Source organism: Balaenoptera borealis (assembly GCF_965194805.1).
Source record: "Balaenoptera borealis genome assembly, chromosome: 1".
NCBI lineage: Eukaryota > Metazoa > Chordata > Mammalia > Artiodactyla > Balaenopteridae > Balaenoptera > Balaenoptera borealis.
This window is the reverse complement of record NC_138860.1, coordinates 176337227-176354150: the sequence shown is the minus strand read 5'-3', so window position 1 is coordinate 176354150 and position 16924 is coordinate 176337227. Positions and strand designations below refer to the sequence as shown.

Sequence of the window (16924 nt, the reverse complement as noted above, 5' to 3'; positions counted from 1 at the left end):
AGATTAATATCTTGTGCCAGAATGTAAATAAACCACATCATTTAACCACGATGTTTGTTCAGATGATGACTTTTTTTTTTTGGTAGCAAGACTTTGTCAATGGAAGAAGTGGTGCATTTAGTTTATGTTCTGGCATAAGCTCCTTATCTCACCAGGACCAGCCCTTTGAGTAACATTTTGGTACACAGTTGTTAAGCTGGTGTGTGGTTTTCAGCATTTTGTTGTCATTCAACTCTGATCTTTATAGGATTTTTCTAGGTTTGTTTGTTTGTATTTGGTGAAGCAGCCAAATGGTAAGGAGGATTCTTTAAGCATTCTCAAATTTGGGAAAAAATTCTTTGCAGCTTTGAGTTCTGCTTGCCTTAAGTTAGTTAATCAAACATAAGAAGACATATTAATATTTCTTAATCATGCTGTTCCCAGTAATCTAGCTCAGAGTAGGAATGGACAACTGGTGACCAGTAGACTGGCTTTTGGCTTATATGACAAGTACTAAGAGCTTATAGCCTGGTTAATTTATGCTTATAATCACAGATATGTGTCATGGCTTTAGAAATCTAAGGAATAACTCAGTCAGTTGCTTCATTCTCCCATTTTGCAGGGGAAGAATCTAAAGCACATGCATATGTTTCCCTGAGGTCATTATAGTCAATAAGTTGTAGAGCCAAGGTCTGTTGTCTGGTGTTCCAGCTTTAATGCCCACACTTGTTCTGTTCTGCCTGGCTGATAGTTCAGGGAAGGTGGGGGCAGGGGTGAGTGTGCAGTTCTAACTGCCAGTGTGACTGCATCAGCTGAGTCTCCTTCTCAGACAACTTTCTTTTAATAGTTATTCTAAGGAGGCCCACGTAGAGTGATGATACTCACTCAGCCATTGATTTTTCTTCAGTGAACTGTTGAACGAAATGGGATGTGTTCCTCCATTCTCTGTGGATAGCCTCAGTGGAAAAGAGGGTGATTGATTTGATGGTTCTGTTGTTAGTACATAGAAATTAATTATTTCATCCTATACAAGGCCAGCAGTTAACTCAGAGTTATTAATATCATTTGTAATATTGTCTTAAGAACATATCACCATACTCAGCCATTTTGCTGCTATAGAAAAAAAATCATGTAGTAAGTGGTTTTTGTTTTGTTACCTTATTATTGTTTTAATAACAGTCACAAGAATCCCTGAAAGAGTTTGCCTCTCTCTTCTCTCTGGTCCTGGACTGACAGCTAGGATGTTGAGCTTGTATGTTTGTTTTTGACAAAGGAAGCTTATTTTATGACTTTGGTTGACTAGAACAGGGCTTTCTAATCTGGTTCTACTATAGGATATTCTTATACATAGAAGTATCTTCCAAGCCTATAAAAATAATCAGAGCTAATAAAGCAGGTGCCCTCGGATTAACTGATGATGGAGTTATCCTCTGAATTATTCAGTTTTAAATAGATATGGGTAAGGTTGGGAAATAGGGTAATTCATATTTTAGGAGCATTTTGGGAGTCACCAGTGAGAGGACTGAAAACATGGATTGGTGGGGGAGACTGGAGAAATGACTGTCAGTGTTTTCTGCATCTCCTATACAGCTAGTAACTTGGGGGCTTTAGATTCTAGTTTTGTGTTTGACTTTTTTTGAGTAATGAAGAGGTATCTTAAGTGAGTGAGTGAGTATGTGAGAGAGAGAGACTGTGTGTGTGTGTGTGTGTGTGTGTGTGTGTGCATGCGTGCGTGCGTGCATGTGTGATTATTAAGTGAGATCCAAAGACTCAGTAACTACTTAGAGAAACAGAACCTGAGTTTTACTTGGGAATTGCTCAACGGTTATGAGGAAGAAAGATAACACTTGAAAAGTAACGCATGCCAGTTTTCTTACAAATACCATTGGTTGGATACACTTAGTACCTATCATAACTTAGCAAGTTTCCACTTTTATTCATAGAGAGTGGTGCTTAGGTGGTTATACTTTTGACAGAGGCATCTTGGCCATTTCAGTTTTCATCTTCCTTTTTGGAAACATCTTTGGTATCTTTAAGGCAGTCTTTCTCTACCCTTTAAAATCATGACTGCCGATCCCTGCTTTTTATAAATGTAGAAATCTCATGCCTTCCTTTAATGTTTTTGAGGTTGCAAAATAGATCTTTCCCTTCAAATATAGTTATAATACTGAATTTTCTTTTCCAACCTATATTAATTTATTTAACAAGAATTTACTGAGCACCTCTGCTACATGCTAGAAGTTGCTGGAGTGCACTCCTTAGACATGCCATGTGTGCCTTCTCCACATGGCTTAGTCCCTGCTCTAGGAAAGTCAGTTATTTACATCCCCTAAAAGATTCCTTATGAGGTAAAAGAAGGAGAGGGAGGCAACAGTCTCCATTTATAGAATCACGTTGAATTTTATTTAAATTAAGGATATACCTGTTGTCCTTATTCTCCCTTCAGGGTTAATAACAATATCTCATTTCCCTTAGCTATTTGGGAATCTGGGTTAGAAACTCCTCAGATGTAAATTTCTTTTTCCACGATTTACCAAAGGAGCTAATCTTTCGTCTTACTGTAATTGTAGAAGTGCATGGGGATGGGAGAGGTGCAGGTTGACTCTGGCCTCTGTTGGCCAGATTTGGCCATTACAACTTTCTTCAATGTGTAATTCTTCCTGAGGATTTCTCTGGCTAAATCTCAGAACTTTGAGTACCTGGAACCTAGGTACACTTAACTCCATTTTTGCTCTGCTGCCCGAGAACTTATGCAGACTGGAAGTATGACAGATGGGCAATGTTTTTGAAGACCTACCAAGCTTGTGATGATAGAATGCAACCAGAGGTAGAACTAAGGAGAGCTGTACTTCCTTTGAGATGACTTCTTACAGAATCAGGGACCCTGTCCAGAAAGTTGCTTGGCTCTCCCAAAATTTATTCTGCATGAGCCAGTCACACAGGCTTCCCCACCGCGACCATGTTCAGGGATGCTCCATATAATCCGTCCTCCATATACGGGTGCTCCATATAATAGGATGAAAACAGTCAGGATTATACCCCATTTAGAGGAGTGAGGCTCACCAAATGTGTAGTCTTGAAGGAACCATTTATTTGGAGCCTTTCATTGAGAAATAAATGGTTTTGAAAAATCATAAAATCTGTTTCAAGCAATAGCCTTTTTGTTTGATTCTTTGCTAGGAAACTGTATCAAAGGTCCTTTCCCGAAAGACTGCTTCTTCGTTTGTTGTTATGTTTTGTCATATGTCATATGTTTTGTTTGTCATTTGTCATATGTTTGTCATATGTCATATGTCATATGTTTTATGTGTTGTAATATAGAAATCCAGCTGCCTAAAATGTGGTGCTTAAGCCTTGGTAATCATTTGCTGAGTTCCTTTCTGAGGATGCAATTTAAGAATATAGAATAGAACAGTCAGGTTAGGGCTTCCCTGGTGGCACAGTGGTTAAGAATCCGCCTGCCAATGCAGGGGACACAGGTTCAATCCCTGGTCCAGGAAGATCCCACATGCCGCGGAGCAACTAAGCCCATGTGTCACAACTACTGAGCCTGTGCTCTAGGACCTGTGAGCCACAACTACTGAGCCCGCATGCCACAACTACTGAAGCCCACGCACCTAGAGCCCGTGCTCCACAAGAGAAGCCACCACAATGAGAAGCCTGCGCACCACAACAAAGAGTAACCCCCGCTCGCAGCAACTAGAAAAAGCCCATGCAGCAACGAAGACCCAACGCAGCCAAAAATAAAAATAAATAAATAAATTTATTTTGAAAAAAAAAGAATGAATGGTCAGGTTAAACTAAAATTATTGTGACATGTTTAGAGATTGCCAATATTTCAACATCCTTTCATAATTATTTGTGGAACTAACAGAGTCCAAGGGTTCTCACCAAAGGGAAAGAAATGACCTGAAACAGGTATGTAGTGGGTGCTTAAGGTAGTCAGCTGCTAAAGTTCTTGTCATTGTCTGAGTGTGTCAAGTAGAGTATATCTAATAGATTAATTTTAGAAACAGATTCAAGGTTTAAATACATCAAAAACACATTTTGGTTTTCTCCCAGTCAGTATTGGTGTCCTAATGGACAAGTGTTTTATTTACTATTTTCCAAATGTTTCTTTAATTTTAAAGTGGAATTTTAAAATTAATGGGAAAAAATCCAGGTTTCAAAGCTATCCCTGGTGTCACTGACAACATTTCTATAACTGCTTAGCAGACAATGGATGGGACCTGACTGCTGACTGGAGCCCCGAGTTAGAGGGGGTGTCCTGGAGATGCAGTCACGTCATTCTGGTATCGGTCAGATTCGGCAGTGGTCTTTTGGTTTGGTGTTTGTTTGTTTGGTTTGATTGTTGTTCTTTTTCTCCTGTATTGAATTTTGCTTATTCCTCTCTGCTTTCTGCACCGTCTCCCTTTACCACCCCCACCCCCACCCCCATCCAAAGTGCCTTTCTTTTGCCCATTTCTGTGCCTTGACTCTCTCATTTTAGTCTCTGTACAGTCTGTTCCTTATTTCTGTGGTAGTTGCAGCTTCTGAGCTCACAATGCTTCTGTCATGCTGTGTGTTTAAAGCCTTGATTTTACTGCCGTCTTACAAAACTAAACTTGGCTTGGCTGTTGGGCTGTTATTTACAGTTTATTTCTCTCTCTGCTGCACTGGTTAAAAGGACACTGTCAAGGTATTTTTCTTTCATAAGTTTTCAAATCATTTTCCTCACTGTTTACGGTAACCCATTAAAAGCTTGCAACTTAAATCTTTCCCTTCCAAAGATCCTGTCCATCATACATTCACACTGGTTTGTTGTTGTAGAGTTGCACCTGTATGTTGGGCTGGTGCCATTTGAGTATTTGTCATTGAAAGCGCATGTAAAAAGTCAAGTTTTTTGTGGGGGGTGTGGGTGGACTAAAGGGGAAAGTGTAACGAATCAAGTGGGCTGCTCAGCAAACAGAGGGAAGAAACAAAAGGTCAAATTTGGTCCCTCTAACCTTGACAGTGTCCCTTTAAATATTTCTGTACCACACACCCTGGACCCCAGATACTGAGCCTTTGAGTGCTGTGTACTTTTTCAATATGAACTTCCCTATGTGACTGTCACTCTAGCTGTAAAGATTAGAGCTTGTCTAAAGCAAGCCATCCAGTTGACACTGGAAGAGCTTTAATCTGTACCATTTGCAAACTTGGTGAATTGGCACTTTCTGTCCTACTGTAGAGGCATATGTGATCTGGTCCCTCTTGCTGCTACAGCATCCTCCTGCTAGGCATTTTAGAAGCCACATGTAGAAATATCACCATTTGTACTCCAGGAAAAGCAGTCATTCACATTGCATCTGTGATAGTGAAGATCTCATAGATTTCATATTGGAAATGTGATTGTTTCCTTTTTAAAGGAGCACCAAATTTAGAACCATCTTTTGTAACATCACTGCGGGAATTAACACCAAGTAAAATTTCAGCATTGCTTTGAGCTATTCTGTATGTGACTATCATATATAGAGTACATGTAACTGACGGGAAAGTAAATGAAATTCCTGACAAGAAGGTCACTTCCATCAGCTCTGATAGCTGTGTAATCAGAACAAGTAGCGATGTCACCAAGACCTCCTTCCTTTGGCCCTGGACTTGAATGGGTAGGTCAGATGTGTTTGATCCACCAAGTCCTAGGTACCACCCTGATATATAAATGGCACCAAGCATCCAAAGCCTGATTCACTGCCTTATTTCTCAACATAAACCAAAAGATTCTCAGGGGTTTCTATTTCTAAGGCTAAGGGGGATTCTCTAATTCATAAAGATTTCCTGATCTCTTCCATGTGTGATCTTTTAGAACTTGATGCTTTAAAATATTATTTTGATTGAATTAGTTATAGTGTCTTGTCATAATTTACAGTTCCAAAGGAGAGTTGCAGTCCTTTTGCCTTTGTTTTGGTGCAGATTATACTTCTCACCATATTCTTTTTTGCTATACCATGGCTCATCTGATAAGAGTTACTTGTGTGACTCATCAGTGAAGGGGCAGAGGCTAGTGCTCTGAAAGCATCCATTTAATTGGGAAGGGCAAAACTGAAGGAGTTGCAGACGAGGAGCAGAGTTTTACTGTGATGATCTTGTCCATAATAGTTACCTCTAATTGTAGATCATTCTTCCTTAGCCTTAGTGATTATTAGGACTTACTTTCATGTTTTGTTTTCTTGTTACCAATTTTAGGTTGATGGTAAAGTGAAAATCCAAATTTTGAATCCCGTTTCCCAGTTGATGCCTAGCTTTTTTTTTTTTAATGTATTTATTTGGCTGTGCCGGCTCTTAGTTGTGGCACGCGGGATCCTCGTTGCCGCGTGTGGGATCTAGTTCCCTGAACAGGGATTGAACCCAGGCCCCCTGCATTGGGAGCATGGAGTCTTAACCACTGGACCACCAGGGAAGTCCCGATGCTTAGCTTTTTATGGCAAGAGATGCTTGCCTTAGACATGCTTTTTCCTTCTCGCTATTCCCATGAATTCAGCAATAGGATTGTAGATACAGTTTACTTTGGGGCTGAATTAAGCAGTAGCAGAGGAATTTGTGTCAGCTAACTGATGGTATCACTAGGTAGGGGCACAGCAGGGATTAGGAGCATGGTCTTGCAGCTTGATGATCTGCTTTGCAATCTGTTCTCTTACTCCACAGTAGTGAGCCATACCTGGTACCTCAGTCACTCATAGTCTAAGAGCATTGGATATTCAACTCTGAACTTAATTGGTGCCATAAAACACTATTACTCTGAGAAAGAATTAAGATGCTGTTGTGTTCTTATTAATAGCCATGAATTTCACTTCTCTCTTCCCTACTCCTACCTGAAATTGTCGTCTTTGAGGGGAAGCAGATACCTTGGGCTTCTTATTTTTTCATCCTGTCCTTATTCTGGAAGGTGCTCAGGTGTGTTGACATAGTCTTTGTTCTCTGGGACTTCTCCAGTGTGTTGTCTGCATGTCAGCCCAGCTTATCTCAGTGCATGTCAACTCCAGGGCGCCTTGTGCTCCACATGACTTCACTCAGCACCAATGTGAATCCTGTGGCTGTTAATAGAGGTAGAGTCCCAGCTCTGAGGGCAAAATCATGAGAATAGGAAAATATCCGGGCTGAAACATTTCATATCTCATTTAATGGAATTGACCACTTCATGGAAAAGACAGTTTGAATCATTGTCCTCAAAGGTTTCCCCTTTGAGATACATATTTTGACCTTTTAAACTGTAGAGCATTTGTGTTTTCATGGATGGTTATGTTTAGTCGTGTAAGGACCAACTCTGCCATACTTCAAATTTTCAGGTTCCTAAAGAGAAAGATGAAATGGTAGAGCAAGAGTTTAACCGGTTGCTAGAAGCTACATCTTACCTGAGTCATCAACTAGACTTCAATGTCCTCAATAATAAGCCTGTGTCCCTTGGCCAGGCATTGGAAGTTGTCATTCAGTAAGTACTTTGATACTGCTTGTTGTATTATGGATTCCGTTTATAGATTTGCTATTTAATGTTTAAAGTTTTCATCAAATCTTATTTGAGCTAGTTTTCACTTATTTTCTTGTGAAATAGTTAAATCCAAAAGTAAAGCTATTTAAAATAATTACATGATCCATAAGGCTCTCTCCATTGTAAAATTCATGTCTTTTATGGTATTGAATTAACTGTATTTAACGTAGCCTAGAAAATAATTTGCCACCAGCCAACTTTCTTATTCCAAAGTATTAGAAATTTTAGAGGGCCTTGATGCCATCAAATGTTTCTGATGGGCACCTGTCTTATGCAGCAAGGCTGGCTGTGTGGCCAGAGCATATATATTGTCTCTTCAGGTTACAAGAAAAGCATGTCAAAGATGAGCAGATTGAACATTGGAAGAAGATAGTGAAAACTCAGGAGGAACTGAAAGAACTTCTTAATAAGGTGAAATTTTATATTTTTTTCATAGCTGAAGATGCATCAGTAGGGGGAAAAGGCCTTTAATTTAGAAAATTTAAAAGCATTTCTGATTTTTTTTCTCCATGGGAGAGAAAGTCTGCACAGCTCATTATTGTTAAGAAAATAATGACTAGCAAAAGGCTCTGTTTTATCTGTCAGTCTTTCAGTATGGCATTATTGGTAAATTGTTGCTGGGGGAAATAGATCTTTCCTGTGTCAGGTTGCTGTTGACTGTTGCAAAGCTGGCCTAATGCCCTCTGCTGAAGTCTAGGATGAGAGGGAGATCAGCTGTGCTGGGGTTAAGTTCCCACTGATGAAGACAACATGTCAGCAGCCAGTACCATAATTCATTGGCATAATTATTTCACTTGAGGTGCCAATATGGGGATATTCCCCAATGGTACCTATAAGGGGGCCCTTGTTTATGCCACCTTCCAGAGCCCTAGCTCCAGACTGGGAAACCATTTGTTTCTCCTCATCCTGCCAGCTGCAAACTTGGGGGCTTTATGATGCAAAATCTGGGTGCATCTTGTGACTGGATTCTTGCCTCATTCTCTCATTGTACCTCATTTCTTCATCTTGTCAAATGAAGAGGTCTCTGGCACACCTTCATGGATTGTGGTACGGATGAAGTGAGAAGAGTGGCTAGAATATGGCCAGCTGGTGTGAAGCTCCCAGTTTCAAGCTTTAACCTTCACCCTAGTCTTGTGTAGCACCACCAGAAATCCGAAAAAACTAACATGGGGAATGGTTCTTTAAGGTTCTTTGTGTGATGATTTGACCTTTTACATATTTAAAAAACAAATCATGACAATTTGTTTCCCAAAGCAATAAGTTTAATTGGAGACAATTTGTTTTTCCTGGTAGTTAATTTTTAATTAATTATATATTTTTATTAATGGGACATTCCTAGTTCTCCCATTTGTTTTGGAAGACAGAGCCAATCCTACTTATCTGATAGTGATGTGATACCTCTGTGTTGAGCCATATAGGATTTTTTCCTGTTTTAAAATGTCATTAAAACAATTTTTTTTTTTAATGTCATGATTTGGAAGACGTATTTAAGAATTCCATAGACCTTGCAGTATAACCCTGTTTTGGTGTAATAGCAGTTTAGGGGAGGAACCAAAGTACATGCTTTGGCAATGAATTACTGTCTGGAATGGTAAATTTGTATTTTTCCCTCTTAGATGGTAAATTTAAAAGAGAAAATTAAAGAACTCCATCAGCAATACAAAGAAGCATCTGAAGTCAAGCCACCCAGAGATATCACTGCTGAGTTCTTAGTGAAAAGCAAACACAGGGATCTAACTGCCTTATGCAAGGTATGGTATACATACATGCCTCATTGATTTTTACTTGGAATCCTAAGAAATAGTATAGATCCAGGAAACTTTGGAAAAGAGAGAGCTACTAGCCAATCACAGGTGCCTGTAGTAGGAAGAAGAGGGTTTGGTACACAGGAGCTGTGAGAACTTAATGGGTTAATTTTGTCTGCTTTTTCTGCAGAATTCCTGCCTTGTTTTCACAGTGTCATCCTTTAGCTTACCTACATCTCAGTTTAGCCCTCTGTCATAGTTTATCTCTGACAATTTAAAATAATGATAATGAACATGGATTTCAGAGTTATTGAATGGAGTCAAACTGTCTGGTTGAAATCCCTAACTTACTATCTCCTAGCCATGTGACCTTAGACTCCTTAGTCACCTCATCTGTGACATGGTGTTAGTACTACCTCACTTGTAGGGGGTCTGAAGTGCTTATTCCGTGCTAGGGACACAGTAAACGCACCGGAAGTGGTAGTCACTATTCTTTTTCATCCTTACTGTGTAGCATACTAGTATGTTTCTTTATTTCCTCCTTCTGCATCCTCCCCCACCTCCCCGCCCCCACCCCCCTCAGTCTTAATTCTAGGCTAACATTGTAACTTGTCTCCAAGAACAACCATCCCTGAGCCCTGACCCAACCTCCAGCCTTCAGCTAAGGCACACTTGTAGATTGACCTGAACAGGAATATGGTCCAGGCCTTACACTTTGTGGTATAAATAACTAGGTGGGTCTCTGACCCATCAAGATCAACCCAGTTCTCTTAATTTTATCAGGAATATGATGAATTAGCTGAAACACAAGGAAAGCTAGAAGAAAAACTTCAAGAATTAGAAGCCAATCCCCCAAGGTAAGGAAAACACAAACTCTCAGAAAGATAGCTTTTACTGTTCCTTCTGTTAGATTTAAAAGAAAAATTACAAAACACCCTGGGCTTTTATTTATGTTCAGTGAATGTATTGTAAATTGTTTAATGAATGGACGGTATCTGTGCACATAGGACTATTTGTCAGGTTCCTTAATCCTCTGCTCTTATATTTTAATGTGTAATGGTGTCCTAGATACTTGAATCTAGGTATCTTTTTTTAAAAGATAGCCTTTTCCCATAAGATTTGGTACATGAATGAAAATTGTCTTTGAGTGGCGTAGAAGGTGGTATTGCTTTAAACTCTCATAATTCTGGGGACTAGGAAAGTGTTACACTTTATTTCCATTGGGTTTTTGATAGTGAACTCTTACATGGTGACAGTGTGCTGCATGTTGCATCTGGCCTCCACATACATCTACTCTTTTCTGTAGTCAGGGATGCTACCCATTCTTGCTTAAAAAAAAAGTCCATGCTTTATTCAAAATATTAAAAAAAAAAAATTTTTAAGTAAGCTTTTATAATGCAAGGTAACAGTATAAAGAAGACTTTTTTTTTTCCCCGGAATTACAGTCAGGCCTTTGCTTTATGCAGTAAGCTTGGCCTGCTCTAGGCAGCAGGAATAAAGGGCTTAATAAGACAGATACGGTCCTGCTTTTTGACTTAGAATTTCTTCACATAAGGCATAGTCCCACTGAGATCATCCACATCAGCCCATTGAGAATCGTAGTAATGTCCTTTAATAACCTTGTGTTCCTTTGTTCTCATTCTGCAGTGATGTGTATCTCTCGTCAAGAGACAGACAAATACTTGACTGGCATTTTGCAAATCTTGAATTTGCTAATGCCACACCTCTCTCTACACTTTCCCTTAAACATTGGGATCAGGTAAAATTCCCTTACCATGTATTTTGTTGCACATGTCTTTGAGAGGGCTCCTAAGAGAAACTGTTAATTTGTTTGTATGTGTGTTTTTAAACAGCTTTATTAAGATATAATTTATATTCAATAACACTCACCTATTTTAAGTGAGCAATGTGATGTTTTGCCAGACTTACATAGTCATGAACCACCACGCCCACAATTAAGATACAGAACATTTCTGTCACCCTGAAAAGTTCTCTTGTCGCTTTGCAGTCAGGCCCCAGCCCTCCTGCTCCTGGCCCTACGCAACCACTGATTTGCTTTCTGTCACTATAGTTTTGCTTTTTCTAGAATTGCATGTAAATTGGACCATACAGTATATAATTGTACAGTATACAGCCTTTTGTGTGTGCCTTTTTTGATTTTGAGATTCATTGTTGTTGTGTATATCAATAGTTTGTTTCTTTTTGTTGTTTAGTAATATTCATATCCATTGTATGGATACGGCCACAGAATGTACCCATTCACTGATACATGGACAGACATTTAGGTTGTTTCGTTTTTGGCTATAAATGATTGAAGCTACTGTGAACGTTCATGTCTTTCTCTTGGGTAAATATCTAGAAGTAAAATTCTTGGGTCTGCGGGAAGTAGATTTTTAACTTTATAAGAAACTTCCAAACGGTTTTCCACATCTCATGCTCATCAGCAGTAGTGTACGCCAGCCCCAGTTGCTCCATAACCTCACCAACACCTGGTATCGCCAGTTTTTAACATTTTAACCATTTTAATGGTTGTATAGTAGTTTTTCATTGTGGTTTTAATTTGCATTCCTGTGATGACTAGTAACGTGAAGCATCTTTTCATGTGCTTATTGGCCATTCATATGTCAATTATTTGGTGAAAAGTCTGTTCAGAGCTTTTGCCTATTTAAAAAGGTCTACCGTCACAACATTGTTAATCAACTATACTCCAATATAAAATAAAAAGTTAAAAAAATTAAAAAACTAAATTTAAAAAAACAGTTGTTTGTCCTCTTGTAAGAGTTCATTATGGTCTGTAAATTCTGGATACAGTTCCTTTGTCAGATTTTGTTTTGAAAATACTTTCTTCCAGTCTACAACTGGCGTTTTCATTTTCTAAATGGTATCTTTCAAAGAGCAAAAGTTTTTAATTTTATGAAGTCCTGTTTATCAACTCTTTCTTTTAGGCTTTGTGCTTTTTGTGTCCTGAAAAATCTTTGTCTAAACTGGGACTGCAAAGATTATCTCCTGTTTTCTTCCTGAAGTTTTGTGAGTTTAGCTCTTATGTTAGGTCTATGACCTATTTTGAGTTAAATTTTTGTGTATAGTGAGAGGTGAGGTAGGGTTCATATTTTTCCATATGGTTATCTAGTTAACTATTCTAGCACCATCTTTTTTCTTTATTTGTTTTGGCACCTTTGTTGAAAATCAGTTCTTCCATTCAATGTCTGTCTATCCATATGCCACTGTCACACTGTCTTGATTACTGTTGCTTTATAGTACATCTTGAAATCAGGAAGTGTAAGTTCTTCATCTTTGTTCTTTTTTGAAAGTGTTTTGACTATTTTAGATCTTCTATAAAGTTTTAGAATCAGCTTATCAGTCTCTACAAAAAAAATACCTTCTGGGATTGTCATCTTAATAGTGAGTCTTGGGCTTCCCTGGTGGCGCAGTGGTTGAGAGTCTGCCTGCCAATGCAGGGCACACGGGTTCGAGCCCTGGTCTGGGAAGATCCCACATGCCGCGGAGCAACTGGGCCCGTGAGCCACAACTACTGAGCCTGCGCGTCTGGAGCCTGTGCTCCGCAACAGGAGAGGCCGCGATGGTGAGAGGCCCGCGCACCGCGATGAAGAGTGGCCCCCACTTGCCACAACTAGAGAAAGCCCTCACACAGAAACGAAGACCCAACACAGCCATAAATAAATAAATAAATAAATAAATAAATAAATAAATAAATAAATAAATAAATAAATAAATAAATAAATAAATAAATAAATAAATAAATAAATAAATAAATAAATAAATAAATAAATAAATAAATAAATAAATAAATAAATAAATAAATAAATAAATAAATAAATAAATAAATAAATAAATAAATAAATAAATAAATAAATAAATAAATAAATAAATAAATAAAAAAAAAACGACCGTGAATAATAGTGAGTCTTCTAATCCTTGAACATGGTATATCTCTCCATTTATTTAGGTTTCCTTTAATTTATCTCAGCAATACTTTATAGTTCTCAGTGTACCAGTCTTACACATCTTTTGTTAAATTATTCTTAAGTGTTTCAGTGTGATTTACTTTTGAACTGGTGAGAAATTACCAGGTTTCTTAGATGCTAAATGGACCAATCTCTAAATCTGAGACTTTGGCCAGACTTAAGATTGTATAGAAGTAAATATTATATTTTACTTACATATTTTCATTTTCATTATACATTTTCCTAGTAAAATTATTTTTACTTCTTCATCTTCAGATTATGTCCTGGTATTCTTTAGAATTTGAATTATGGGAAGGATTGCACTTGCTCGTGGTACAAATCTTGTAGAATTTCCAGTTTCTTTATGGTTTTTCATGTAAATACTAAATTACCTCTAGTCACTAATCTATCATTTGATGTTGCAATATGTATTCATTTGTAATCGTATTAAATTTTGAATGTAGGTGATGTGAACTGATCCATATGGGGAACAAATGAGTCAGTCACTAAGTAGTGAGAGTTGTGCTACCAACCCAGTATATTTTTATCTAATTCCTAAGAATCGTGGTATGTTTTCCCCAGGAGTTTCACGAAATTAGAAATATCAACTAGCCTTCAAAAGTTTCTCTATTTGGAAAATTTTTCAGTAAATTCAAAGACATGAAATCATTTTGGGAATTCTTCCAGGCCAAATCTTGACTTCTTTATGGATTATCTTGGGCGAGTCTTTATAATCCTAGATTACCTTCGTCTGGTTTGACCAACTTTAGTTTTGGAAGTCTTCCTCAACTTTAAAACCTGTAAGTTTAAGCCATAAAAACTGATTTTGCTGTTATGTAGAAGAAAATGTAATTAGGATGGTGAATCTGATATGCTACCACATCTACAGTGCATACAAAAGCCAAACAAACATTTATGGTATCATCTGAATTTACTGAATAAGCTTCCTTCCCTCTCCTGCCCGCCATGGGTAGTCTGGACTTGGTGGTGTAGGACTGTGATGATAAAAAGTCTATCACAGAAAAAAAGAAACTGCCCTAATCTCACTGCCCAGAGATAGTCATTAGCGACATTCTGGCGTTTTTTCCGTTTTCCCTTTAGTTTCCTGGGGCAGCTGTAGTGGAAGACTGCGTGATTATTCTTTAATTTCTGTCTTAGAATATTGACTTTCCACAAGCTGGTGTTTTTTCAGTGTTATTTTATAGGACTCAACATAAATGGCATAAGTTAGATTAAGAAAGTGTGAAAATATGTCCTTTTCTGTCTTCTTTAGGATGATGACTTTGAGTTCACTGGCAGCCACCTGACAGTGAGGAATGGCTACTCATGTGTGCCTGTGGCTTTAGCAGAAGGCCTGGACATTAAACTGAATACAGCAGTTCGGCAGGTTCGCTACACAGCTTCAGGTACGTCTTTACTGGTAAGATAAATCTCTTACTTTGAAACATGGTACTGATCTTTTGTTGAGTTTGACCTACAGAAAAAATTTTAGGTACATTTCCTGATAGAATGTCTCATAAACTATGATTCCTGAATTTAAAATTTTGCATTTACAAAAGTACTGAGGCTGTAGAGCCTTTAGAGGCTCTGACCCCATCATAGTATAAACCAGAAAATTGGGGCAATTTTTAGAGTCTCCAGTTTGTGCATATTAGTTTGGTATTATAGTAAACAGCCAGGGAGTTTGGATTTAATTTTGCTAAGTATGCTCTTAAATACCAGGATTTGGGCCCCTAGGACTCCAGTGGGACCCGCCCCTTGTATTTCACCATCTGCATCTTGGTCTTTGGCTTTTCCTATTCAGGTGGGCTAACTGCTTAGGCTGGTTTCTCGTTCTGGGAGCAGTTTTGCTGATAGGTTGACTTCAGAGATGGAATTGCCCTGTGATTCCTATGGCAGTAGGCTCTGTGCTGATTATTGCTGCTTTCAGGGTACATTTCATGTGGAGTGCAGAGAGCCCATCATCCACCCACCTTTGGAATTAATAGTCTTGAACTCCTTAAGGAAGCTAGTCACCCCTCCTCTCTGAGGGCTCTCATGACTAGTGGAGATGTGGCCACCAGTCTTGCCCTCCATGGCCCCTTTTCTAGAGTTGCTGAGATCACCACAGATAATTTTTTTAACAACCAGTGAAAGAGTTTTTGATTTTAGCTTTCCCTTCAGAGGCAGCTTCTAGCTGCTGGTGTTGAGAAGATCTACAGCCTTAAATAGCCATTTGCAGGCAGGTGGAGAACAGTGAGACTAGCTTTTGTGTCATTTTCCCTAGTTCTGTGGCCACAGAAAATGGGCATGTATGGAGCTCTCATACTTATTTTGAGCTTTCTCTGTATTTTTCAGAAATTATGTAAAGAGGCATTTATTGAAGAAAAAATTGAACACAAATGAGGGAAAAGTACATTAACTTACTTTCAGTACCTTTTCTGTGGTCAGCTTTGAGCTCATTCACATCCTGGCAAGCTAAGCATCACCGCGTATTCTCAAGGATAGCATGCTCTGTGGTTTTAGGCTGCATCCCTTAGATCGGCACCACAGTCTTCTGATATCATTCTTCTTTTGGTCCTTAGTGAGCGCCTAACCACAGTGGAGAGGTATTGGTTCTATCGGGATAGGCATTTTACTCTTAATTTTGGTCTAAATTTACTTAACTTTGGTAAATGATAAGGTCCTATTATTAGTCCAAAAGATCCCCAGTGTATCAGTCGGGAAGGTAGGGTAGTATGGTGGTAGAGATCGAGGACTCTGAAGTTGACTGTTGGGTTTAAATCCTGGCACTTGTTACATGTGTGGCCTTACACAGTTACTTCACCTCTGCCTCGGTTTTCTTTTGTAGAAAATGAACAGAACTGACTTCACAGACTTGTAGTAAGAACTAACTGAGATAGCGTGTAGATTCTACTGTGCGCTAAATGTTCAGTACCCTTGTCAGTATCATCCTTATCACCAATAAAGCCTTTTTCCTCTAACCTCTCTAGGATGTGAAGTGATAGCGGTGAATACCCGCTCCACGAGCCAGACGTTTATTTATAAGTGTGATGCAGTCCTCTGTACCCTTCCCTTGGGTGTGTTGAAGCAGCAGCCACCAGCTGTTCAGTTTGTGCCGCCTCTTCCTGAGTGGAAAACATCTGCAGTCCAAAGGATGGGATTTGGCAACCTTAACAAGGTAACTTGCCCTAGGTACCTCTCTACATACCCAGTGTACAAATACCAGTCTGATTGCCCTCCACTTAGAGAGGAGAGAGGTTTGCGTTTTTGAACATTTTGCTGTGCTCTCAACTCTGTGATATCAGGGTGAGGCCTGTCAGTTCATTCACTTTAGTACCTAATTATGTATAAAGTATCCATGAGGACTGTCTTCGGGGGTCACTTCTCAAACCCAAGCCTATAAAAAGAGAGTGCTAAATGTCTTCCTAAGTAGTACATTTATTTATTTATTTATTTTAGTTGTGTTGGGTCTTCGTTTCTGTGCAAGGGCTTTCTCTAGTTGTGGCAAGCGGGGGCCACTCTTCATCGCGATGCACGGGTCTCTCACCATCGCGGCCTCTCTTGTTGCGGAGCACAGGCTCCAGACGCGCAGGCTCAGCAGTTGTGGCTCACGGGCCCACTTGCTCCGTGTCATGTGGGATCTTCCCAGACCAGGGCTCGAGCCCGCGTCCCCTGCATTGGCAGGCAGACTCTCAACCACTGCGCCACCAGGGAAGCCCCTAGTACATTTATAATAGGGATTTCTAGGC

The 16924-nt window shown here is 39.1% G+C and overlaps 1 protein-coding gene across 4 annotated transcripts in view; it reads left to right on the top strand.

Moving 5' to 3' along the window:
- The window catches only part of KDM1A (lysine demethylase 1A), a 63193-nt gene that overhangs the window by 41979 nt on the left and 4290 nt on the right, over positions 1-16924 (top strand). For all 4 annotated transcript variants that reach the window (XR_014238569.1, XM_082372693.1, XM_082372691.1 and 1 more), the window contains 7 exons: positions 7284-7426; positions 7804-7894; positions 9100-9234; positions 10012-10085; positions 10876-10987; positions 14467-14599; positions 16166-16353. Coding sequence is in view for 3 of the 4 variants with exons in the window: in XM_082372693.1 (XP_082228819.1) it covers positions 7284-7426; positions 7804-7894; positions 9100-9234; positions 10012-10085; positions 10876-10987; positions 14467-14599; positions 16166-16353 (876 nt within the window). In the remaining variant the exon portion in view is untranslated. The remainder of the gene's footprint in view (positions 1-7283; positions 7427-7803; positions 7895-9099; positions 9235-10011; positions 10086-10875; positions 10988-14466; positions 14600-16165; positions 16354-16924) is intronic.